Source organism: Coregonus clupeaformis, unplaced genomic scaffold, assembly GCF_020615455.1.
Source record: "Coregonus clupeaformis isolate EN_2021a unplaced genomic scaffold, ASM2061545v1 scaf0553, whole genome shotgun sequence".
Taxonomy (NCBI): Eukaryota; Metazoa; Chordata; class Actinopteri; order Salmoniformes; family Salmonidae; genus Coregonus; species Coregonus clupeaformis.
Window position 1 is genome coordinate 38,093 of NW_025534008.1, and position 25,179 is coordinate 63,271.

Here is a 25,179-nt window from a genome sequence, read left to right on the forward strand (position 1 = left end):
GATATACTTTTTTTATTATCACAATTTTCTTTAACCAATTATGGTCTTTAATGCAGGGCCGACAGACAAGTTCCATACTTTTTCTCCCTTTGTCACACCCTGACCTATAGAACTCTTGTTTGTTGAGTCAGGGTGTGGAATTCTATGTTAATATTCTATGTTTAGGTTCTAGTTTTTCTATTGCTATGTCTGGCCGGGTATGATTCCCACTCAGAGGCAGCTGAGGACTTCACGTTACGTTGTTTCTTGTTTTGTTGTATGTTTATTTAGTTAATAAACATGTACGCTTTTCACGCTGCACCTTGGTCTGACCCGTCTCTCAACGATCGTGACACCCTTCCACTTTCCACTTCCATTTTTGCAGTTATGCTGCAATTAGTTAGTTGTAATTTTGGGTAGAGCAGACATTTCCATATGTTTTTGTTAGCTGCAAGTGCGACATAACTCCACCAGTCCTATCTATGATATCATTTATGAAGATTATACCTTTTTAAAACATTTTTTCAAAAAACATTTTTTGTATCCATTTATATATTTGAGTTTAACCATAATATTAGTTGCATTATTTGTTCTATCCTTTCTGGTGGATTAAATTGAAATTGCAACCTACTTTCTATGGCTTGTTTTAAAAATAACAATATTTGGGAGATTATTTCCTTTTCAAATAACTGAAAGTGAGAGATTGTAATCTGAATAAAGGGGGAAAGGCCATTCTTGAACAGGGTGAGACATTCTTACTAATTTACTAGAGAACCAGTTTGGATTTAAGTATAACTTTTGTATGACTGAAGCCTTTAGTGAGAGTTATAATGCTTTAATATTTAATAATTTCTGCCCTCCGAATTCATATTAATTATATAAATAGGCCCGTTTAACATTGTCTGGTTTGCCGTTCAAAATAAAATGGAATATTTTTTCTCATATAATTTAAAAAAAAGTGTTTGCTAGGTGTAGGCAAGACCCTAAGCAAATAGGTAAACTGGGATATTACTAAAGAGTTAATCAGGGTGATTTTTCCACAAGTATACAGGTATTTACCTTTCCATTGTAGCAAGATCTTATCTATTTTTGCTAACTTTCTATTAAAGTTTTTTGGAGTGAGATCATTTATTTATTTAGGGATATGTATACCGAGTATATCCACATCACAATCAGACCATTTTATTGGTAAACTACACGGTAATGTAAAAGTGGTATTTTCTAGTGATCCAATACGTAATATAGTACACTTATCATAATTTGGTTGTTATCCAGAGAGGTTAGAAAAATTATCTAGATCCTCTTAGGCTGTGGAGGGATCCAAGTTGTGGATTTAAAAGAAAATGTGAATCATCAACGTACAATGACACCTTTGTTGTTAAGCCCTGGATTTCTAAATCCTTGATATTATTGTTGGATCTGATTTTAATAGAAAACATTTTGATGGTCATAATAAAGAGATATGCCGATAGTGGACAACCTTGTTTTACTCCTCTTGACAGTTTAAAACCATTATGTATGTGGGTTTTTTGTTTTTGTTTCCAAACCTTTCCCTTGGGAATAATAAAAAAAAAGTGTGAACTGGGAAGGAAAATGTGTTGGGAGATAGTTGAGTTATTGACTAGACTGGTGGGGGTCGGGCGTGTAGACGGCTCGGGTTGGCTGGTTGGTCTGGCTGAAATTTTATATAGAGGATGTCGGGCGTAGAGGCCTTAATAAAGACAATCTAAAGTGTGTGTATTTTTTCAAGAGTTATTTATTTGTTAGGCTATTGGTTAAAGGTGCAACTCAATATTTATTATTGAATCAACTTTGATCTAGTTCAGTCCTATTAATCACTTAAACATATTTAAATAATGATCCCTTACCTAGCTTGATGACTGTGGGTATTTTTGCTTACTTTTTGTTCTAAATAGTGACAGCATTATGGATTGTGTAAAAATGCAGGAAATTAGCTTTAGATGCCCCCCCTAAAAAAACGTTTAATAGTGCTCAACCACACTATTATGGTTGGGGACATTTTTTTAAACATGCACAAAACGTTTCACTGTTTGAAAGATGTAGTATGCATGCATACTGAAATACTTTATAGAAAGTGTAGCAAGTGGATATCAGTGGTCACGTAGTCTCTTCCCACAGCTGCTGTGTCTATCCTATGAGTTTGAGGCCAGCCAGACTAAAACATGCATGTAGTTATGCTCTAGTCTAGCTAGAAGTTTCAAGTTTTAATGTCACATGCACAAGTACAGTGAAATGCCTTTCTTGCAAACTCATGATAGACGTAGCACTAACTAATGACTAAAATGTAAATGTAAATGATTGGTCCCTTGCTTAAAAAATGGAGGAGGAGTCACGGAGAACATGGTTCTGATTGGTCCTTTGTGTTTACCACAGGATGACTGCTCCCTGACCAATCTGAGCCTGGTGGGAAATGGACTGATGGACAGCAGCGTGGCTACCCTCACCAGGTGTGTGTTTGTGGTTTCTCTGTATTTAGCTAGCTGAGCTGCTGGGTCTTTTCCAAGTGTCTGCCCTGTACACTACCTCTGGTTCATGTGACCTGACTGTCCAGTACTGAGATCTGTATGTTCTGTGTGTCCTGCTGTCCAGGTGTCTGCCTGTCTGTCCCTCCGTGGTGTCTGTGGACCTGTCAGAGAACCCGGCGGTGACCTCAGCGGGACTCCACAGCATCCTCTCCACCCAGTGACCTTTGACCTATCTCAAACTCCAAGGTACTGTAGGCCTATAGTAGTCTATTGGTTCTCAGTCTGACTCTCAGGCTCTCTCTTAGTCCCTCTAATTTGTTCCCTCTCTCTCTTTCTTCAGGTTGTCAGGCAGCCGGCCCTTGGGACAGCTCTAGCTTGGACGGCCTGTCAGAACAGGTCCAGGACCTGTGGCTGTGCTCCCAGAACCTCAACAAACTGGACCGTGAGGCCCTGCAGCAGACCTGAGGCCAGAGGAGGCCCGGGTGCTGCTTCCTCTCCAGAGATGTCAAGTGCCCGCTCAATACTGCCCCCTTGTTCTGAGGAGGATTCCTTGAGTTCTTACACCCTTAAAGAATGGTGTCGCCTCCCGAGTGGCAGAGCGGTCTAAGGCACTGCAGCCCCGGGTTCAATCTCAGGCTGTGTCACAGCCGGCCGTGACCGGGAGACCCATAAGGCGACGCACATTTGGACCTGCGTCATCCAGGTTAGGGGAAGGTTTGGCCGGCCAGGATTTCCTTGTCCCATCGCGCTCTAGCGACTCCTTGTGGCGGGCCGTGCTCCTGCAAGCTGACTTTGGTCGCCAGTTGTACGGTGTTTCCTCCGACACATTGGTGCTTCAGGGTTAAACCAGCAGTGTGTCAACAAGCGGTGCGGTGCGGCAGGGTCGTGTTTCGGAGGACCTTGCTCCATGAATGAATCCAACAATGTGTACACCACCATCTTTGTCTTTTTCAAATCTTCTCTCATTGATTGAGAGACATTATCTGGTGTTACAATCTGTAGCTAGCAAAAATAGTGTGGTGATTCATCAAATTACAAGCCCTCGCATAATATGCGGAATTCTGGAGGGACTGATCTTTACTTTCAATTAGATTAGATTAGAATACATTATACTTTTTAATCCCTGTAGGGAAATTTGATTAGCCGAGACATAAAACAAACATACAATAACCATATTAGCAAATTCAATAATGATCGTCATGGCCTACACAAGGGATACACATGGGCTATACATTGTTGACTGTTTATTTGAGGAATATACTGCCATATCTTAGCTTTACATTACATTTATATCCAACTGGTTTAGGACTAGGAGGAATCGAATTCTTAAATTTAATTGAAGCATTACTGAAAGTATTATTTAAACTTTTCTGGTCTTGTTAATTTCTCAATAAAACCCCTTGTGTACATACGATCATTCTCAGTAGTGTTTGACTTATTGTCAGGATCACTAGAATGGCTTGCAACAAGAAGTTGGAATGTGGTGTCATTTCTTAATTAAATCCCCTAGAGTCGATGTCTGGAAAACAGCATTTTGAAATGGTTTTCCATGGACAGCAGCCGCACACAAGCCTAAGATCATCATGCACAATGCCAAGCGTTGGCTGGAGTTGTGTAAAGCTCGCCACCATTGGACTCTGAAGCAGTGTAAATGCGTTCTCTGTTTGTTTTGTCCCTGATGTTATCCTGAGCTTTCCTATATCGCTCAGATGCATTTCAGACACTTCAAAACATACGTCCTTTTGATTTATTTTGCAATTTATTGTTGTGTTATACAATGGGTTTCTATAGCAGTAGGGGCAAATGTAATGCTTCATCAAATAATTTTTTCATATTTTTCATATGCCTACAGGTGTCCTAAAATACAAATTAGAATAGCTAAATGGTCCATGTTATTACTATCTTAAAACAACTCCATATGTTAGGCTAGTAGATATAGCCCTAAATGTATCACTTCTAAGCTAGCTGAACAAGTTTTAATCAATATGTCAATGGGTTGTATTCTGCTGAAAACATACACTGAGTGTACAAAACATTAAGAACACCTGCTCTTTCCATTACATACAGTACATGGCTTAATCTGTAATTAACTAATTAAAATGAAATTAAAATGAAGATCAGACTTTGGATAGATGGAAAAAGGTTATATGAAGATTACTCCTCATCAGTATATACTAAACCACTAGAAAAGATGACATCCTTCCAAGTAACATCCTGTTTACTTGTAAGGTTTGTGTGTTGTGGTCAATGTGAGATGTACTATCAATAGGTCGTAGGTGGGGTTTGTACAGGGGGCTGTAGATAGAGGGGCCTCTATGTATAAAAGGGCTTGTCTGATTCCTAAGTCTCTTTACCAAACCCCAACACGACTTTACTCTTCACATCTCTACCACCGCAAATCATGAAGACATCTCTGTTCCTCCTTGCCCTCTGTCTGCTGGCTTGTTCAGGTAAGATTTCATTTGTTAACTCAAGTAGTAACTACTGTATATGCAGCACATACATTGGGTCAGGGTGCAAGGGGAACTGTGGGTAGGGGGGCCTAAATCAACTCCAAGTTCACCTTTGGTTTCAGTACAATTCAAGTAAAGGACCCATCATGGGAGTGACTGTTGTATCATTTTTTCTTCACAGTTTGGGAGATCCATGGGCAATGCCAAGAGGTTGACCCTGATGACCAGGAAGTAGTGGAAGCACAGCCGGAAAAGCACATGGTAATAGTATGCTATGGTCAAAATGTTATGGACTAGCAGACATTTCTCCAACTTCCTATTGTAATACTCAACCTGCTACTGTGCAACAGCACTTAACCATAGACGTAAATGTAATTAAAGACATACATTGACTGAAGAAACTATTGTCCAAACAGACTTTTTCACACTCACATTACATATTCAAATGTACTTAAACCATAACACTGAATACATCACACCATAATTTAATCAATAATAATAATTTGGGGGGTGCTTATATTTGTCTTAAGTGTGTAAGACACCCGCAGGGAGTTTCGTCGCGGCCAGGATCGCCTTTGTACAGAGCCCCTGAAACAATTAGGGTTAAGTGCCTTGCTCAGGGGCACAGCGACAGATTATTATAATTGTTTTACCATGTACTTTCTTGTCTGTTTGTGCTTTCCAAAGGAGCAACAGCTAAAGGGAACCTGCTGGGTGTGTAAGTGGGCACTGAACAAAGTGAAGAAATCCATCTCCACTTCCTCTAGCCCGGTAGCTACCATAGCATTACAATCCATAAGAGTGTCTCTTCATGAAATTGCACTATTGATTATTTACTGTGATATTTCCCTGAAAATGTCAACTGATGTTGATGATGATTTCTCGTCAATAGGAGGAGCTAAAGCAGAAGCTATTGTCCGTTTGCGATAATGTTGGCTTCCTAAAATCTATGTGTAAAGGCCTGGTGAAAAAACACTTGTGGGTGCTGATTGAGGAGCTTAGCACAAGCGATGATGTGAGGACCATCTGCGTTAACATTAAGGCCTGCAAGTGAGTACAAGAAACCGTTCGACATACCCTTAAGTCACTGTTCAGACAACTAAAGAGTATAGCGATGATAATTGTGCTTGTTACTTGAAACACTATTGAGTAGAATGTATTCATTAATATGAAAATGTGGGGTTATGTCTTCTGATCTTCCACTCATGTGGTCTTTTTGTGTATCTTTAGACCAAAGGAAGTTTTGGACCTGAGCTACTGACCAAGCAGCCAGTATCCAGATTCCAAAGTGAGAAGATGGATGTTCTGTTGTCAAGACAATGCTATGCTGCCAGCCTCTTGCTCTTTCTTTTTCAAACTAGTCACAACACAAGCATATAAATGGATGATCAAATTGTTGGAATGATTATGTTCTGAAATAATGTTTTGGGAACATGTATTATAATTAAGCAATAAGGCCAGAGGGAGTGTGGTATATGGCCAATTTACCATGGCTAAGGACTGTTCTTTTGCACCACGCAACGCCTGGATACAGCCCTTAGCTGTGGTATAATTGCCCTATACCACAAACCCCCGAGGTGCCTTGTTGCTATTATAAACAGGTTACCAATGTAATTAGAACTGTAAGTAAGTTGTTTTGCGTCATACCCGTTGTATATTGTCTCATATACCACGGATTTCAGCCAATCAGCATCCAGGGTTCGATTGATGCGGTTTATAATAATGCATGTGTCATTCTTAAATTGCAGTACATTTTGTATCATGTACAAATGTAAACCTTTTGCTATTTTAGTCCAAAATGTTGAGAATGTTGCATGTTTGTTTACATTTTGTTTGTGCGAACTTTTTGGCCGGGCAAAAAATAAACCTCATTTGATAGAGTCCAACTCCAAGTCTTCTTTGACACCTCTAACATAACTCTAGAAATGTATCTAATTAGAATTTTTACTGATTAACATATCATAATATTTTTTTCTTTGATGATACAGCATTTCATTAAAATGTCTAGGAACTCATGTTGGCATTTTGGCTACCTTTTTTACATAGAATCTCAGTTTTTGTAAAAAAATTGTGATTGTTTGGAAGGTGGTTTAAAGTAAATAATCCAAAAAGTAACTGTCCAGTGTTTCCAGATTTCTATTAAATATGACTTATAATTAATAACAATATGAGTGAAATAGTTTTCACAAAAATGTTTAATTAGTTATGTTAAAAAGCTGCTTTTCTGTGAATGGTGTGGGCGTATACCGGTCATTACACATTTTAACGCAAGTAGACCACTGATTGGCCAGCTCATCCTCCTCAGGGAGATGACATCATGTTCTATGAGGAAATAGCAAGAATTTTTTAAACGGTCTGTTTGAGATACAAGTTTGAGATGTTTTTTTTTAAGTGTTTTATTTTCCAATTTATGCTTTTGCTACAAATACAAGTATAGGATGAGTCAACAACATTATTTGGGTATGAGTTAATAGAATATGAACTTTTTAAAGTTATATTTTCACTGTACCGTTACTTTAAATGACATTCAGCAAGGGCTTTAGTCTGAAAAATGTATAGAAATATGAATTATAGAGAGACTCCATACAATCAATTAAATCAAACATGACATTGCTACTATGGTACCATGCCTCTCTGATGAAAAGCTATTTCCACCCCTTTCACAAATTACGTTGAACAATAATGTATTTTTACAGTACTCACTTGCAGAGCTTAATGTTAGCGAAAAACTATCCGTAGTTGAAAAGTTATTCAGTCAGCAGCATCACACTGATAAACTTATCCACGCATTTTTTGCACAAAGATTGGAGGAAGCCAATTCGATCACAAATGGCCTCCAGCTGTTGTTTGATATTTTCCTGTAGAGTAGAAACACATTAAAATATTGTAAACCTTAAGACATTATGAAGGCTCATACATTCTTAAACCTACAGGCCTATTTACCACACATTTCAACAGCCTTGAGGGCTAACACAGATTGGTTACAAGCCCTGCATCATGTAGGATCCATTAAAACCAGAGTGATTATCAGATTAATCTTGATTGCTTGGTAGGTGGCTTAAAGTAACTGTCCAGTGTTTCCAGATTTCTATGAAATATGACTTATAGTTAATTACAATATGAGTAAAATAGTTTTCCTTTCAAAATGTTTTAATTAAGTATGTTAAAAAGCAGCTTTTCTGAGAATGGTGTGGGCGTCAGATGTCATTCTGTTTGTCACCTTAATTGTCCTCTGTTTAGGCATCATGTTCTTAACCTTCCTCAGGACCCACTTACACGCCCAGCAGACTCCAGGAAGCTTTGCTTCAACCTGGCTCTCAACCTGTAGCATTTTAAGCCAGCTGATTCCCAGCTGGGTCATTCCTACAAATTTGGTCCTCATAACTTTTTTGGGAAAATAACATATTTATTTTTTGTATTCTATCAGAAAAAGGACAAGCTCAGGCATGGTTTATTCCAACCTCTTGGGTGCATACTCCTAAAAGGGTGGAACCTAACAGAGTGGAAATTTGAAGCCTAATTAGCCATAGCTCGGCGAATGAACAAGACTGAGCTAACATAATGGTGAACACTGACGTTTTGTTAATTTTCTCTATAATTTAGCCTAACAGGGTGGAAATGTATGAGTGGGACTAACAACATGAAACATGGAACAATAGATACAACTGAGTGTTTATATTTATTTAGCTTTGCACCATTGTTTTCACAGCAAAGAAATTATGACACTTCCTGAATGGGGTGTCCTTGTAGGAAGGGCTTGTTTTCTTAAATGGATAATTACAACAAACTAACAGGGTGGAAAAAGTGCTTTAAAAATATATATATTAAAGGCTCCGCAAACGAAGAACGATCTGCAGCTTCTGGTTGGTTGAAGCTGAAGGGAGCTAGAGCGAGAGAGATGCCTGCCTGCTATGAGTTTAACCCCATCTGATGCACCCGTCCAACGATGGTGAGATTTACTGATAAGGCTACATTACACACGAAGACATAATTAAGGCACGTGATAATTACCTTGTTTGTGTGGATGTGGGAGATCGTCTGCTGGGTTAATACCATTATCTGTCTGATAACTGATAGTGATGTGCACTTCACGAACGACTGTCATGATTCGTTTTTCTGAGGGACTCCTTCATTTTAGTCGTTCATTTGACCTGCTTAATACACGCTCCACTGGTTCAGCGGCTCTAGAGACGTGCTCCGAACACGAGCTGTCTATCATCTGCGCGCTGGAAGCATAGATAATAAAAATGCATGTTTTTAACTGATAATTGATCGCATGTTGCAAGAATGAATGCAATTCATTGATTGTTTAACGTTATGATGGACACAACAGCTTTGTAGAACCAAAACAAACACCACCTCTGCCATAGGAGCGGCATGTAGGTGTGCTGAGGGTGCTGCAGCTACCAGAGAAATCAGAACAAATGATAATATACTGAACAAAAATATAAACGCAACATGCAACAATTTTAAAGGTTTTACTGAGTTGCAGTTCATAGCAGGAAATCAGTCAATTGAAATACATTCTTTAGGCCCTAATCTATGGATTTCACTTGACTGGGCAGGGGCGCCAATCAGAATACGTTTTCCCCACAAATGGGCTTTATTACAGACAGAAGTACTCCTCAGTTTCATCAACTGTCCGTGTGCCTGGTCACAGACAATCCCGCAGGTGAAGAAGCCGGATGTGGAGGTCTTGCGCTGCCGTGGTTACATTTGGTCTGTGGTTGTGAGGTCGGTTGGACACACAGCCTTAATTCCCTAAAACGATGTTGGAGGCGGCTTATGGTAGAGAAATTAACATTCAATTTTCTGGCAACAGCTCTGGTGGACAATCCTGCAGTCAGCATGCAAATTGCAAGTTCCCTCAACTTGAGACGTGTGGCATTGTGTTGTGTGACACAACTGCACATTTTAGAGTGGCCTTTGATTGTCCCCTAGCACAAGGTGCACCTATGTAATGATCATGCTGTTTAATCAACTTCATGATATGCCACACCTGTTATTTGGATGGATCATCTTGACAAAGGAGAAATGCTCACTAATCTAATCCAATCAAATTGTATTTGCCACATGCGCCGAATACAACAGGTGTAGACATTACAGTGAAATGCTTACTTACAGTGCAAATAGTCCGGGTAGCCATGATTAGCTGTTCAGGAGTCTTATGGCTTGGGGGTAGAAGCTGTTGAGAAGCCTTTTGGACCTAGACTTGGCGCTCCGGTACCGCTTGCTGTGCGGTAGCAGAGAGATCAGTCTATGAATAGGGTGGCTTGAGTCTTTGACAATTTTTAGGGCCTTCCTCTGACACCACCTTGTATAGAGGTCCTGGATGGCAGGAAGCTTGGCCCCAGTGATGTACTGGGCCGTACGCACTACCCTCTGTAGTGCCTTGCGGTCGGAGGCCGAGCAGTTGCCATACCAGGCGGTGATGCAACCAGTCAGGATGCTCTCGATGGTGCAGCTGTAGAACTTGTTGAGGATCTGAGGACCCATGCCAAATCTTTTCAGTCTCCTGAGGGGGAATAGGTTTTGTCGTGCCCTCTTCACGACTGTCTTAGTGTGTTTGGACCATGATAGTTTGTTGGTGATGTGGACACCAAGGAACTTTAAGCTCTCAACCTGTTCCACTACAGCGCCGTCGATGAGAATGGGGGCGTGCTCAGTCCTCTTTCTTTTCCTGTAGTCCACAATTATCTCCTTTGTCTTGATCACATTGAGGGAGAGGTTGTTATCCTGGCACCACACGGCCAGGTCTCTGACCTCCTCCCTATAGGCTGTCTCATCGTTGTCGGTGATCAGGCCTACCACTGTTGTGTCGTCGGCAAACTTAATGATGGTGTTGGAGTCGTGCCTGGCCATGCAGTCATGGGTGAACAGGGAGTACAGGAGGGGACTGAGCTCGCACCCATGAGGGGCCCCTGTGTTGAGGATCAGCGTGGCAGACGTGTTGTTACCTACCCGTACCACCTGGGGGCTGCCCGTCAGGAAGTCCAGGATCCAGTTGCAGAGGGAGGTGTTTAGTATAGTGTTGAACGCTGAGCTGTAGTCAACGAATAGCATTCTCACGTAGGTGTTCCTCTTGTCCAGGTGGGAAAGGGCAGTGTGGCGTGCAATTGAGATTGCATCATCAGTGGATCTGTTGGAGCAGTGTGCAAATTGGAGTGGGTCTAGGGTTTCTGGGATAATGGTGTTGATGTGAGCCATGACCAGCCTTTCAAAGCACTTCATGGCTACAGACGTGAGTGCTACGGGTCGGTAGTCATTTAGGCAGGTTATCTTAGTGTCCTTGGGCACAGGGACTATGGTGGTCTGCTTGAAACATGTTGGTATTACAGACTCAGTCAGGGACATGTTGAAAATGTCAGTGAAGACACTTGCCAGTTGGTCAGCACATGCTCGGAGTACACGTCCTGGTAATCCGTCTGGCCCTGCGGCCTTGTGAATGTTGACCTGCTTAAAAGTCTTACTCACATCGGCTACGGAGAGCGTGATCACATAGTCATCCGGAACAGCTGATGCTCTCATGCATACTTCAGTGTTGCTTGCCTCGTAGCGAGCATAGAAGTGATTTAGCTCGTCTGGTAGGCTTGTGTCACTGGGCAGTTCGCGGCTGTGCTTCCCTTTGTAGTCTGTAATAGTTTTCAAGCCCTGCCACATCCGACAAGCATCAGAGCCAGTGTAGTACGATTCAGTCTTAGTCCTGTATTGACTCTTTGCCTGTTTGATGGTTCGTCGGAGGGTATAGCGGGATTTCTTATAAGCATTCGGGTTAGGGTCCCGCTCCTTGAAAGCGGCGGCTCTACCCTTTAGCTCAGTGCGGATGTTGCCTGTAATCCATGGCTTCTAGTTGGGGTATGTACGTACGGTCACTGTGGGGACCACGTCATCGATGCACTTATTGATGAAGCCAGTGACTGATGTGGTGTACTCCTCAATGCTATCTGAAGTATCCCGGAACATATTCCAGTCTGTGCTAGCAAAACAGTCCTGTAGCTTAGCATCTGCGTCATCTGACCACTTTTTTATTAACCGAGCGACTGGTTCTTCCTGCTTTAGTTTTTGCTTATAAGCAGGAATCAGGAGGATAGAGTTATGGTCAGATTTGCCAAATGGAGGGTGACAACTGTAATAGTTTTCAAGCCCTGCCACATCCGACAAGCATCAGAGCCAGTGTAGTACGATTCAGTCTTAGTCCTGTATTGACTCTTTGCCTGTTTGATGGTTCGTCGGAGGGTATAGCGGGATTTCTTATAAGCATAATCTCATAAGATTTCTTACAAGGTTAGGGTCCCGCTCCTTGAAAGGGGATTCAGGCCTGGACAGTATGGGGCTTAGTCTGATGACTTGTCACATAGAAAGGTTTATTTTGGTGCACACTATCCATATCTGCATTGGCTGAGCTTGCTTTTAATCCACGCTCACATACAGTATCCCATTTTGTGTGTGTGTCAGGAGTGTAACACGTGGCTTAACATGGCCGTGGCCCAGGAGGAGAGAGGGAGGACCATGGAGGATGTGGACTGTAGCTACTACATGGCCCTGCGCTGTGCAGAGGGGGCTGGCCAACCCAAACTACAGGTAGGGAGTGGTCCACTGTCACTGAGCTCACCATAGGGATTCACCACTAAGTGTTTTGTCTATACAATGAAAAGCACTGGGCCTATGTAGATTAAATGTTATATTCTACAGACAGCAGAAACCACAGGTTATTTACACTAGACTTTTTCTATTCCATTTTCAATTATTTCTCTCATTCGCTCTCTCTCTCTCTCTCTCTCTCTCTCTCTCTCTCTCTCTTTCTCTATCAGAGGTGAGTGCTGAAAACATGGCTAGCTTCTCGGGGGTGGGGGTTATATGACAGAATAACACCTGTTGCCTCAGTTTAATAAATAATTTAGCTTAGCGTACAGCATGTTGCTGAATAAAGTTAGGGAAATTGGCACTGCTTTGGCAGATTATTTCTGATATGCTTTCTCTTGCCTTTCCGTAGACAACGATCTAGAGGAGTATGACAAGATGGTCTCTAGAGGCAGAAGAAAGTCAGTCGGGTAAGTGCCAAATCTGCCAATGATGGCTTTGCTTTTGATGGTTTGTCTGGTATTATATACTGAACAAAAATATAAAAACGCAACATGCAACAATTTCAAAGATTTTACTGAGTTACAGTTCATAGAAGGAAATCAGTCAATTGAAATAAATAAATTAGACCCTAATCTATGGAATTCACATGACTGGGCAGGGGTGCAGCCATGGGTGGGCCTTGGAGGGCATAAGCCCTCCCACTTGGCAACCAGCCCCACCCATAGCCAAGGTCCAGCCAATCATATTGAGTTTGAAACTGGGTCGAATATTTGGCCTGTATATCAGGGTATTTTGGAATTGAAATGTCAGTGTATTTCCTGAATTGACTGGAATTAAAATGGAATTGACCCCAACCCTGCTGAATATTCAAGTAGTTTTACTGATGTTTATTCCTCACTCACACACCGTTTTTGAGGTGTAAAATCCGCTTAATTTCCAGAAAAGAATGCGTGTCCCACTATATACATGTCTGTTACTGTAAGGACATTAACAGTTCTGCTGTGTAGTTAATGTTTCTACATTTACATTTACATCATTTAGCAGACGCTCTTATCCAGAGCGACTTACAAATTGGTGCATTCAACTTATGATAGCCAGTGGGACAACCACTTTTTTTATTTATTTTTTATGGGGGGTGGGGGAAGAAGGATTACTTTATACTATTCCAGGTATTCCTTAAAGAGGTAGGGTTTCAAGTGTCTCCGGAAGGTAGTCAGTGACTCCGCTGTCCTGGCGTCATGGGGGAGCTTGTTCCACCATTGGGGTGCCAGAGCAGCGAATAGCTTTGACTGGGCTGAGCGGGAACTGTGCTTCCGTAGAGGTAGGGGAGCTAGCAGGCCAGAGGTGGATGAACATAGTGCCCTCGTTTGGGTGTAGGGTCTGATCAGAGCCTGAAGGTAAGGAGGTGCCGTTCCCCTCACAGCTCTGTAGGCAAGCACCATGGTCTTGTAGTAGTTGCGAGCCTCAACTGGAAGCCAGTGGAGTGTGCGGAGGAGCGGGGTGACATGAGAGAACTTGGGAAGGTTGAACACCAGACGGGCTGCAGCGTTCTGGATGAGTTGTAGGGGTTTAATGGCACAGGCAGGGAGCCCAGCCAACAGCGAGTTGCAGTAATCCAGACGGGAGATGACAAGTGCCTGGATTAGGACCCTACTCTTTCTGTTCCACAGTCCCTGCTGCCCCCCCCACGCTCTTTGACGCTCTACAGGACAGCCAGCTGTTTGATAGAGTACCACAGTATAAGTCATAATACCCATAAAACCTAGTGGTCAAACAGGGAAATGGTTCCAATCGTTTTTCCAGTATTCATTTTTCCCATAGGGAATTTTAGAAATACTTAAAATAAGGGCTGTGTTTCATGTAGGCTTACCCTGGCTTGACATTTTCATAACCATGAAAATCTCTCTACGACAAGGTGACTTATCAATATATTCGCCTGTATTTACCCCCCAAAAATGAAATGCTAATTAGCTGCTAACGTGGCTATTGTAAAGAACTACAAATGCCATGATGATCTGGACGAGACTGCCGAAACAAGGCAAAGGTAAGAATCTCAGGATTAACTATTTAATGTTAGTGAAATGTAGTGATGAATAAATTGGATACATTTCTTTAAATTGACAATTCTGTGAACTGTCTTGTGCATGTTTTGAATGAACACAATACCTGTTAGCAAAGGTGTCAGCTAGAAATGACGTGCAGGAGCTTGCAGGGATTTCAAGTTTAATATGTGACCGACCGGCTCGATTCGGTCTCATGTAGCAGCATTTGAAATTGTGTTTTTTACATTGGATAAAAGTAGAGACTCAGAACTAGAGGAACAATGGGAAAGTAATTCTGCTTTGAAAGTTAATAAACTTGTAACCCCACTTTTGAGAAAATGGCCCTTGAATGTTTTGGTACACCTACTGGAGAGCTCTTCTTTGTCTACAACTATTCATCATTGTTCTCACCCTCTTAAGCCTTAGCCCCGCCCATCTCTTTAAGGATTCACATGTGAGGCCATGTGCTATAATGGTAGTGTACTAAACAAAGATTTCCAGACTAAAGGCTGGTTTATACTATGGCTATTGACATGTCTGTAGACAGTTGCAGTGACATCATGAACATTCTATTGTCGTCCGACATCAGACTTGTCGTTGTCGTTATGAAAAAGTAGAAACAGAAAAATGGCAGCCTGGTGGCCAAAATAGCATAACTGGTGTATTTTAACAACAATAAATCCATCCGTTTAAAAATGAATTTAGTATATGTCAGTCTAGCAAACCAGGCAACTAAAAGCAACTTTCTAAACAATGTTTTGGATCGTTTCTAGCTTGATAGCTAGCTAGCTAATGTTAAGTTAGCTGTCTAGCCAGTTCAAGTAATGACCATAATATATAGCTGACAACATCTTAACTTTAGCTAATTTGCGTTCATTATTACAGGAAAATAAACTCACTACAAGATCATTATATACAAGTTAATAGCAAGCTAATTACAGAAAATAGCTTATGGTTGTGAGTGTGATGAAATAAATGCAGGGCATTCTACTGGATAATTTTTTGAATTTGAACACTGTCTCGTTGGCCTAACGTTATATCCTAATTTGACTTTAGTGCAGGTTATAGTCTCTGGTAAACGCACACTCAAAATGTATTTGTCACACGCACAGGATACAGAAGGTGCAAACAGTATAGTGATATGGTTACTTGCATAGTGGAGTCGTTTGTTTAGACATGTAGCCAGCTAGCAATCTAAATAATTAACCATAATCCCAACTCATAATGTTACTACCCTGCATGAATCTGCTGGTAGCTAAAGCTAACCAACTAGCTAGGTTCATTAGGTTCATATAGCCTAACATTAGGCTATAACTAGAAATGCAAATGGCTCGGCGATACAAATAATATTACTACACAGATCATACACGTAACGTTAGCTAGCCAGACAGCCAGCTATCATTAGCTAGCTAGCTAATAGTACGCTTTAACTTGCAATGAAAACGACTTTCTGACAAAATTTGAAACATATAATATCTGAAAATGTAGCTAGCTAGACTCTCTTACCCGTATACACGGATGAACGCTTCTCCCTCTCTGTCATGGATGCCATGGTTGCCCTTAGTTTGAAGATGTAATCCGGAGACAGGTTCAGATTCATGTGCTTAAAAAGAATGTACATAAAACATGAAAACACAGAAACTACACAATAGAATTCATTCAAAGTGCTATAGCTACACATCTAAAGAGAAAGTACAATATGCTGTATACTGGAGGGACTAACAGACTATCTATTATACAGCCTAATGGCTGTTGGAATAAAATAGTCTCCATATCTATCTGTTTGAATTTTATTTTGAAGAAGTCTCTTTCCCCTTGTCCGGCTGCTGTTGTGACTGAATTTTGAGTGAAGGGGAGGAGTACTGTCCTGTAAAATGCTTTCAAGTTTTAGGAGGATGAGTTTTGTGTACAGGTTGGTGGCTGATTCTTGTTCTATAGCAATTATCCTTCCCGCAGTCTTAATCAAGCACTGAAGCTTGACTTGGTCTTCCACTCGTATGTTTCCAAACAAGCATTTCAGACCAAAGAACAGCACACCCTGCAGGACAGATTTATAGAACATCTGTAAGATATGGCGATCGACATTATAATGGTTATGTTTGTGTAAAAAAAAAAAACATTGTCTGTTACAATATCTTTATCTTTGCAATGGCACAGTCATTGAATTTCAGTTTATTGTCTATTTCGATTCCCAGGTAGTTACAGTGGGGAGAACAAGTATTTGATACACTGCCGATTTTGCAGGTTTTCCTACTTACATACTTAGGTACACTTCAACTGTGAGACGGAATCTAAAACAAAAATCCAGAAAATCACATTGTATGATTTTAAAGTAATTAATTTGCATTTTATTGCATTACATAAGTATTTGATCACCTACCAACCAGTAAGAATTCCGGCTCTCACAGACCTGTTAGTTTTTCTTTAAGAAGCCCTCCTGTTCTCCACTCATTACCTGTATTAACTGCACCTGTTTGAACTCGTTACCTGTATAAAAGACACCTGTCCACACACTCAATCAAACAGACTCCAACCTCTCCACAATGGCCAAGACCAGAGAGCTGTGTAAGGACATCAGGGATAAAATTGTAGACCTGCACAAGGCTGGGATGGGCTACAGGACAATAGGCAAGCAGCTTGTTGAGAAGGCAACAACTGTTGGCGCAATTATTAGAAAATGGAAGAAGTTCAAGATGACGGTCAATCACCCTCGGTCTGGGGCTCCATGCAAGATCTCACCTCGTGGGGCATCAATGATCATGAGGAAGGTGAGGATCAGCCCAGAACTACACGGCAGGACCTGGTCAATGACCTGAAGAGAGCTGGGACCACAGTCTCAAAGAAAACCATTAGTAACACACTACGCCGTCATGGATTAAAATCTTGCAGCGCACGCAAGGTCCCCCTGCTCAAGCCAGCGCATGTCCAGGCCCGTCTGAAGTTTGCCAATGACCATCTCGTTGATCCAGAGGAGGAATAGGAGAAGGTCATGTGGTCTGATGAGACAAAAATAGAGCTTTTTGGTCTAAACTCCACTCGCCGTGTTTGGAGGAAGAAGAAGGATGAGTACAACCCCAAGAACACCATCCCAATCGTGAAGCATGGAGGTGGAAACATCATTCTTTGGGGATACTTTTCTGCAAAGGGGACAGGACGACTGCACCGTATTGAGGGTAGAATGGATGGGGCCATATATCGTGAGATCTTGGCCAACAACCTCCTTCCCTCAGTAAGAGCATTGAAGATGGGTCGTGGCTGGGTCTTCCAGCATGACAACGACCCGAAACACACAGCTAGGGCAACTAAGGAGTGGCTCCGTAAGAGGCATCTCAAGGTCCTGGAGTGGCCTAGCCAGTCTCCAGACCTGAACCCAATAGAAAATCTTTGGAGGGAGCTGAAAGTCTGTATTGCCCAGTGACAGCCCCGAAACCTGAAGGATCTGGAGAAGGTCTGTATGGAGGAGTGGGCCAAAATCCCTGCTGCAGTGTGTGCAAACCTGGTCAAGACCTACAGGAAACGTATGATCTCTGTAATTGCAAACAAAGGTTTCTGTACCAAATATTAAGTTCTGCTTTTCTGATGTATCAAATACTTATGTCATGCAACTCCTGAGTGGCGCAGTGGTCTAAGGCACTGCATCGCAGTGCTAACTGTGCCACTAGAGATCCTGGTTCGAATCCAGGCTCTGTCGCAGCCGGCCGCGACCGGGAGACTCATGGGCGGCGCACAATTGGCCCAGCGTCGTCCAGGGTAGGGGAGGGAATGGCCGGCAGGGATGTAGCTCAGTTGATAGAGCATGGCGTTTGCAACGCCAGGGTTGTGGGTTCGATTCCCACGGGGGGCCAGTATAAAAAAAATAAAAATGTATTCACTAACTGTAAGTCGCTCTGGATAAGAGCGTCTGCTAAATGTAAATGCAATAAAATGCAAATTAATTACATAAAAATCATACAATGTGATTTTCTGGATTTTTGTTTTAGATTCCGTCTCTCACTGTTGAAGTGTACCTATGATAAAAATTACAGACCTCTACATGCTTTGTAAGTAGGAAAACCTAAAAAATTGGCAGTGTATCAAATACTTGTTCTCCCCACTGTATATGTGGGCACTCTATCGACTGATTCCCCATTGATCTTCGTAGGAGGTAGTGGAGTTTTGTTCGTTCTGAAATCAATTTCCATCTCTTTTGTTTTCTTAATGTTTATTTCAAGAAAGTTATCTGCGCAACACTGGACGAATTTTGCAGTTTCTCTGTCAACCTTGAAGCGAGGCTTGGTCTGGGTGGAGGAAACCCACAACAGTGGTGTCATCTGCATATTAAAAAAATGTGTGGGCTGCGTCAGAAGCAGGTGTTTTACACAACAGCCTTCTTCTTTGTGTTCTCTTTTCGACTCCCTTCGCATTATTTGCAATCAAACGGCAGAATTTTCTACATATCCTTAGCTGTCATGCTCTGCTTCCACCGGGCATTCCACTGATTTCAAAACTCGGTCCTCCAGAAAGTGGAGTGCATTAGCAAGAATTATGCAGATCTTCGTGATATCTTTCAAAATAACAGCGTTAGAAAGGATTACCTACACATACTGAGCAGCTCATGTTATAGACAGAAGCGTGCTATGAACTCCTCTCTCTGCAGGCCCCATGTAGCTCAGTTGGTAGACCATGGCGCTTGCAACGCCAGGGTTGTGTGTTCGATTCCCACGGGGGGCAAGTATGAAAAACAAACAAAAAAACTAAACATGTATGCACTCACTAACTGTAAGTCGCTCTGGATAAGAGCGTCTGCAAAATTATTAAAAGGTAATGTCCAGCCCATCCATTATCTCAGCCAATCATGACTAGCGGGAAGGTTCCTGTCTTTTTCCGTGGCTAAACCAACTATACTCATAATTTAACTATTTTATTTGTATTTACAGATGGCATACAAGTTTGTTATGAAGGCACATGAAAGTTTGCATGTTCCAGAAGGCATTTCTGCCCCAAAAACTCATTTTGATAAAAAATAAATGTTTCCGTTCAAATGCCTGTCCAGTGAAGTAGTGACGCGTGACATAAGCCTAATTTCCTGAAACGAGTCACATGTAATTGGTTTCAAATCAAACCAATTCTCAATGACCCAACACTTTCAGACTGTAATAGAATCTGTCAGTATGTACTAAGACAAGCGCAGCAGGTCTGGAGGTGTTTTATTCCTTGTTGAAGTCATCAAGAGTCACTTGTTGTGAGGCAGTTTTAGAACTGAGGCACTGTACCTATTGACAAATAATCTGTATGTCTGTCTCTGTCTGCTTGTCTGTCTGTCTTCCTCAGGATGACAGCAGCTCCTCCGACCACAGTGACTTGGACGGCGCCATCAGCCCTCTGCAGGCTGTTCGCCCACACCTATGTTTCCCAGCAGCCCCCACTGCACAGGAAGTGCCCCCCAGTCAGGAAACAAGCTCTTCTGTTCCTGAAGTGAGAGAGGCTGCGGCGCCCTCTGTCTCCAGCAGAGAGGAGTACCACAGTGCCAAGACCTGCCTTCAAGATCCCCAGAACCTATCGCAGCCGCAGTTCGTCGTCCAATAGCAGGCCAGCGCTTGTTCCTGAGGAGCATTATCTGACAGACGATTGGCTGGAGGATGACATGTTCAGCCAAAGAAGAAGGGGAGAGTGGGGGAGGAGCAGGATGGAAGCTGGGACTTGACTACGATGTAATCAGGGGCCAGGAGTCAGAACCGTCACTCAACCAAGACTGAGATGGCTAGCAGAGGTGTGTAGCAGCTGCACTGATGACACACACATACAACCATCCCTGTAATTCCCTGTAGGACCCAAATGGAAGCTAACAACAGAAGGAGCCCAAGCAGATCCACCCTTTCATTTCCTTCTTTCTTTCTCTTATATAATTTTGCTGAGTGACTTAAGTTTCCGTTTTGCTTGCCATGTGTGTCTTGAAAGGCACTTGTAAGTGAGTCACTAATGTTTAATGTTACTATAAACTATAAGGGGCATTAGTAGCCAGTAGAACAACAACGTGTGTTTTTTTCTCTCTCGTTCTGCAGTGTCGTTGTCCTCCAGTAGGGGTTCCTCTCTGAGGAAGACCGACGACGACCCCCGACCTTCCACGTCACCCCAGACCCACCACAGCACTCAGCAGGTCAGAGAGACAGAGTGAGAGATGACCTGGGTTCAAATACTATTTCAAATCTGTCAAGAGGCCCCGCTCTCTCGCTTTCCCAGATGTTTAGTTCATTTCATTCCGATCTCCTTTGCATTATTGTAGCCATTTTCTGTAGCCTGTCAACTATGCCTCTGTCTATCCCTGTTCTCTCCTCTCCGCACAGGCTATACAAACACCTCACACTGCGTGGCTGCTGCCTCTCTAACCTGGTGGTCCCTGCACGCACCACCCACGTGGAGTTCCAGGTCTCCGGCAGCCTCTGGAACTGCCGTTCTGCGGCCAACAAGGCAGAGTTAATCTCAGCCTATGCTACCCTCCAGTCCCTCGACTTCTTGGCGCTGACGGAAACATGGACTACCACTGAAAACACTGCTACTCCTACTGCTCTCTCCTCGTCTGACCATGTGTTCTCGCATACCCCGAGAGCATCTGGTCAGCGGGGTGGTGGCACAGGAATCCTCATCTCTCCCAAGTGGACATTCTCTATTTTTCCCCTGACCCATCTGTCTATCTCCTCATTTGAATTCCATGCTGTCACAGTCACTAGCCCATTCAAGCTTAACATCCTTGTCATTTATCGTCCTCCAGGTTCCCTTGGAGAGTTCATCAATGAGCTTGACGCCTTGATAAGTTCCTTTCCTGAGGATGGCTCACCCCTCGCAGTTCTGGGTGACTTCAACCTCCCTACGTCTACCTTTGACTCATTTCTCTCGCCATCCCCCCCTACTCACAAGGCAGGCAATACGCTTGACCTCATCTTTACTAGATGCTGTTCTTCTACTAATCTCACTGCAACTCCCCTCCATGTCTCCGACCACTACTTTGTATCCTTTTCTCTCTCGCTCTCCTCCAACACTACTCACTCTGCCCCTACTCAGATGGTAATGTGCCGTCACAACCTTCGCTCTCTCTCCCGCTACTCTCTCCTCTTACATCCTATCATCTCTTCCCTCTGCTCAATCCTTCTCCCTCCAATCTCCTGATTCTGCCTCCTCAACCCTCCTCTCCTCCCTTTCTGCATCCTTTGACTCTCTATGTCCCCTATCCTCCCGGCCGGCTCGGTCCTCCCCTCCAGCTCCGTGGCTTGATGACTCATTGCGAGCTCACAGAACAGGGCTCCGGGCAGCCGAGCGGAAATGGAGGAAAACTAGACTCCCTGCGGACCTGGCATCTTTTCACTCCCTCCTCTCTACATTTACATCTGTTTCTGCTGCTAAAGCCACTTTCTACCACTCTAAATTCCAAGCATCTGCCTCTAACCCTAGGAAGCTCTTTGCCACCTTCTCCTCCCTGCTGAATCCCCCCTCCCTCTCTGTGGATGACTTCATCAACCATTTTGAAAAGAAGGTTGACGACATCCGATCCTCGTTTGTTAAGTCAAATGACACTGCTGGTCCTGCTCACACTGCCCTACCCTATGCGTTGACTTCTTTCTCCCCTCTCTCTCCAGATGAAATCTTGCGACTTGTGACGGCTGGCCGCCCAACAACCTGCCCGCTTGACCTTATCCCGTCCTCTCTTCTCCAGACCATCTCCGGTGACCTTCTCCCTTACCTCACCTCGCTCATCAACTCATCCTTGACCGCTGGCTATGTCCCTTCCGTCTTCAAGAGAGCGAGAGTTGCACCCCTTCTCAAAAAACCAACACTCAATCCCTCTGATGTCAACAACTACAGACCAGTATCCCTTCTTTCTTTTTTCTCCAAAACTCTTGAGCGTGCCGTCTTTAGCCAACTCTCTTGCTATCTCTCTCAGAATGACCTTCTTGATCCAAAGCAGTCAGGTTTCAAGACTGGTCATTCAACTGAGACTGGTCTTCTCTGTGTCACGGAGGCTCTCCGCACTGCTAAAGCTAACTCTCTCTCCTCTGCTCTTGTCCTTCTAGACCTGTCTGCTGCCTTTGATACTGTGAACCATCAGATCCTCCTCTCCACCCTCTCCGAGTTGGGCATCTCCGGCGCGGCTCACTCTTGGATTGCGTCCTACCTGACCGGTCGCTCCTACCAAGTGGCGTGGCGAGAATCTGTCTCCGCACCACGTGCTCTCACCACTGGTGTCCCCCAGGGCTCAGTTCTAGGCCCTCTCCTATTCTCGCTATACACCAAGTCACTTGGCTCTGTCATATCCTCACATGGCCTCTCCTATCATTGCTACGCAGACGACACACAACTAATCTTCTACTTTCCCCCTTCTGATAACCAGGTGGCGAATCGCATCTCTGCATGTCTGGCAGACATATCAGTGTGGATGACGGATCACCACCTCAAGCTGAACCTCGGCAAGACGGAGCTGCTCTTACTCCCAAGGAAGGACTGCCCGTTCCATGATCTCGCCATCACGGTTGACAACTCCGTTGTGTCCTCCTCCCAGAGTGCGAAGAGCCTTGGCGTGACCCTGGACAACACCCTGTCGTTCTCCGCTAACATCAAGGCGGTGACCCGATACTGTAGGTTCATGCTCTACAACATTCGGAGAGTACGACCCTGCCTTACACAGGAAGCGGCACAGGTCCTAATCCAGGCACTTGTCATCTCCCGTCTGGATTACTGCAACTCGCTGTTGGCTGGGCTTCCTGCCTGTGCCATTAAACCCATACAACTCATCCAGAATGCCTCAGCCCGTCTGGTGTTCAACCTTCCCAAGTTCTCTCACGTCACCCCGCACCTCCGCACACTCCACTGGCTTCCAGTTGAAGCTCGCATCTGCTACAAGACCATGGTGCTTGCGTACGGAGCTGTGAGGGGAACGGCACCTCCGTACCTTAAGGCTCTGATCAGTTCCTACACCCAAACGAAGGCATTGCGTTCATCCACCTCTGTTCTGCTAGCCCCCCTACCTCTGCGGAAGCACAGTTCCCGCTCAGCCCAGTCAAAACTGTTCGCTGCTCTGGCACCCCAATGGTGGAACAAGCTCCCTCACGACGCCAGGACAGCGGAGTCACTCACCACCTTCCGGAGACACTTGAAACCCCACCTCTTTAAGGAATACCTGGGATAGGATAAAGTAATCCTTCTACTTACCCCCCCCAAAAAAAAATAAAAATAAAAAAATTATAATAACATATTTTAAAGTGGTTATCCCACTGGCTATAAGGTGAATGCACCAATTTGTAAGTCGCTCTGGATAAGAGCGTCTGCTAAATGACGTAAATGTAAGTACTTTGAGCATTTGTTTTAGCCTGCCTACAGTGCTTGGAGAGCAGGGTTTGTACTGTTGGACCTATTGATACCATTGCAACAGGCAACCTCAATCAAGCACAACAAATAGTATTTGAACCCAGGTCGGAGCGAGAGACACGGCGTCAAGTCACATTACTCCTGTGGCAGGACAGATTAGACTATTACCGGAACATCATTCATCAAGATTCTGTCTTGATTCATATTTAGACGTTGATTAATATTAGGGATGACAGTATGGAGATGAAGACATATTATGGTCCAAAAGAGGTGAACAAACTGTCAAAGATATGCCACAGACTCTGGCGCAAGGGAATAATTTTCCACCAAAGTCAATTTAGAGCTCTCTTGTATTTTTCATAATTGAATAGGCCGTGTATGTGAACGACTGGGTATTGAATGATTTCTAACATAGAAATATAATTACTAGACTGGTTCACCCATCACAGATCATTGACTTGAATGTGGATTTAGGAACTATTTCTGTTATTTGAACACCTGACGTGCATTGTTAATCCATGCTGTGTATGTGTTTGTCGTGTGTCCAGTAGAGAACAAGCATGTGGTTCGTCTGTGTAAGGTGCAGGACGGCAGTCCCTCTGTCAGTGTGTTGCCTCAGCTTGACTCCCTCCTCCCTCTCCTCCACGCCCTCAAACTGCAGGCCAGACTCACCCAGCTGTCTGGCAACCGTCTCCACAACGACCTCTTCCCAGAGCTGGTCGCCGTTTCAATGCCATGGCTGCACCACCTGGAAGTGTCCTCCAATCATATAATGTGGGAGGGGCTTAAGGCGGCAGCGAACGCCTTGGAAGGGCATCCTCAACCTGCTTTCCTGGTTACTTATTATAGGTAATTTGTATTTACTTAGTTAGTTTGTATAAAGTTAGTGTAATATTTCAAGTAGTTTATATTATTTGCTGGGGAAATACTCTCAGCTGGAAAGCAAGTGAAGCTATGAAAGTCTGGGGCCTCATTTATAAACCGAAATGTGTCTTCAGCATTTAACCCAAACCCCTCTGAATCCGAGAGGTGCGGGGGCTGTCTTAATCGATGTCATCTGCGTCCGAGGAGCAGTTGTTGTTGGTGGTTAACTGCCTTGCTCAAAGGCAGAACGGCAGACTTTCCACCTTGTCGGCTCCAGGATTCAAACCTTTTCTGGTCATGATGGGTTCATATTCCCGGAGTATCTTTAGCCTACAACAAATTACCATGCGCATCTCTCATTTAATCAGGCCTATTAGATAGGCTATTATTTCAAGTATTTTGCTCTATGCATCCGAAAGGCAGCGGCTTTAATAT

The 25,179-nt window shown here is 43.4% G+C and overlaps 1 protein-coding gene across 1 annotated transcript; it reads left to right on the forward strand.

Annotated features, from left to right (window-relative positions):
- The first annotated feature begins 4,832 nt into the window (after window positions 1-4,832).
- On the forward strand, window positions 4,833-6,401 carry LOC121539699 (antimicrobial peptide NK-lysin-like). Its single transcript, XM_041848415.2, has 5 exons — window positions 4,833-4,915; window positions 5,100-5,179; window positions 5,606-5,689; window positions 5,811-5,968; window positions 6,149-6,401. Exons 1-5 carry the CDS (start codon window positions 4,867-4,869, stop codon window positions 6,177-6,179), a joined length of 402 nt encoding a protein of 133 aa, XP_041704349.2. The 5' UTR covers window positions 4,833-4,866; the 3' UTR covers window positions 6,180-6,401.
- The last annotated feature ends 18,778 nt before the right edge of the window (window positions 6,402-25,179 follow it).

Coding starts and splice junctions, on each gene's coding strand:
- LOC121539699 (XM_041848415.2), top strand. CDS start 4,867: ATGAAGACATCTCTGTTCCTCCTTGCCCTCTGTCTGCTGGCTTGTTCA. Junction 4,916..5,099: donor CTGTCTGCTGGCTTGTTCAG/GTAAGATTTCAT, acceptor TTTTCTTCACAG/TTTGGGAGATCCATGGGCAA. Junction 5,690..5,810: donor TCTCCACTTCCTCTAGCCCG/GTAGCTACCATA, acceptor TCTCGTCAATAG/GAGGAGCTAAAGCAGAAGCT.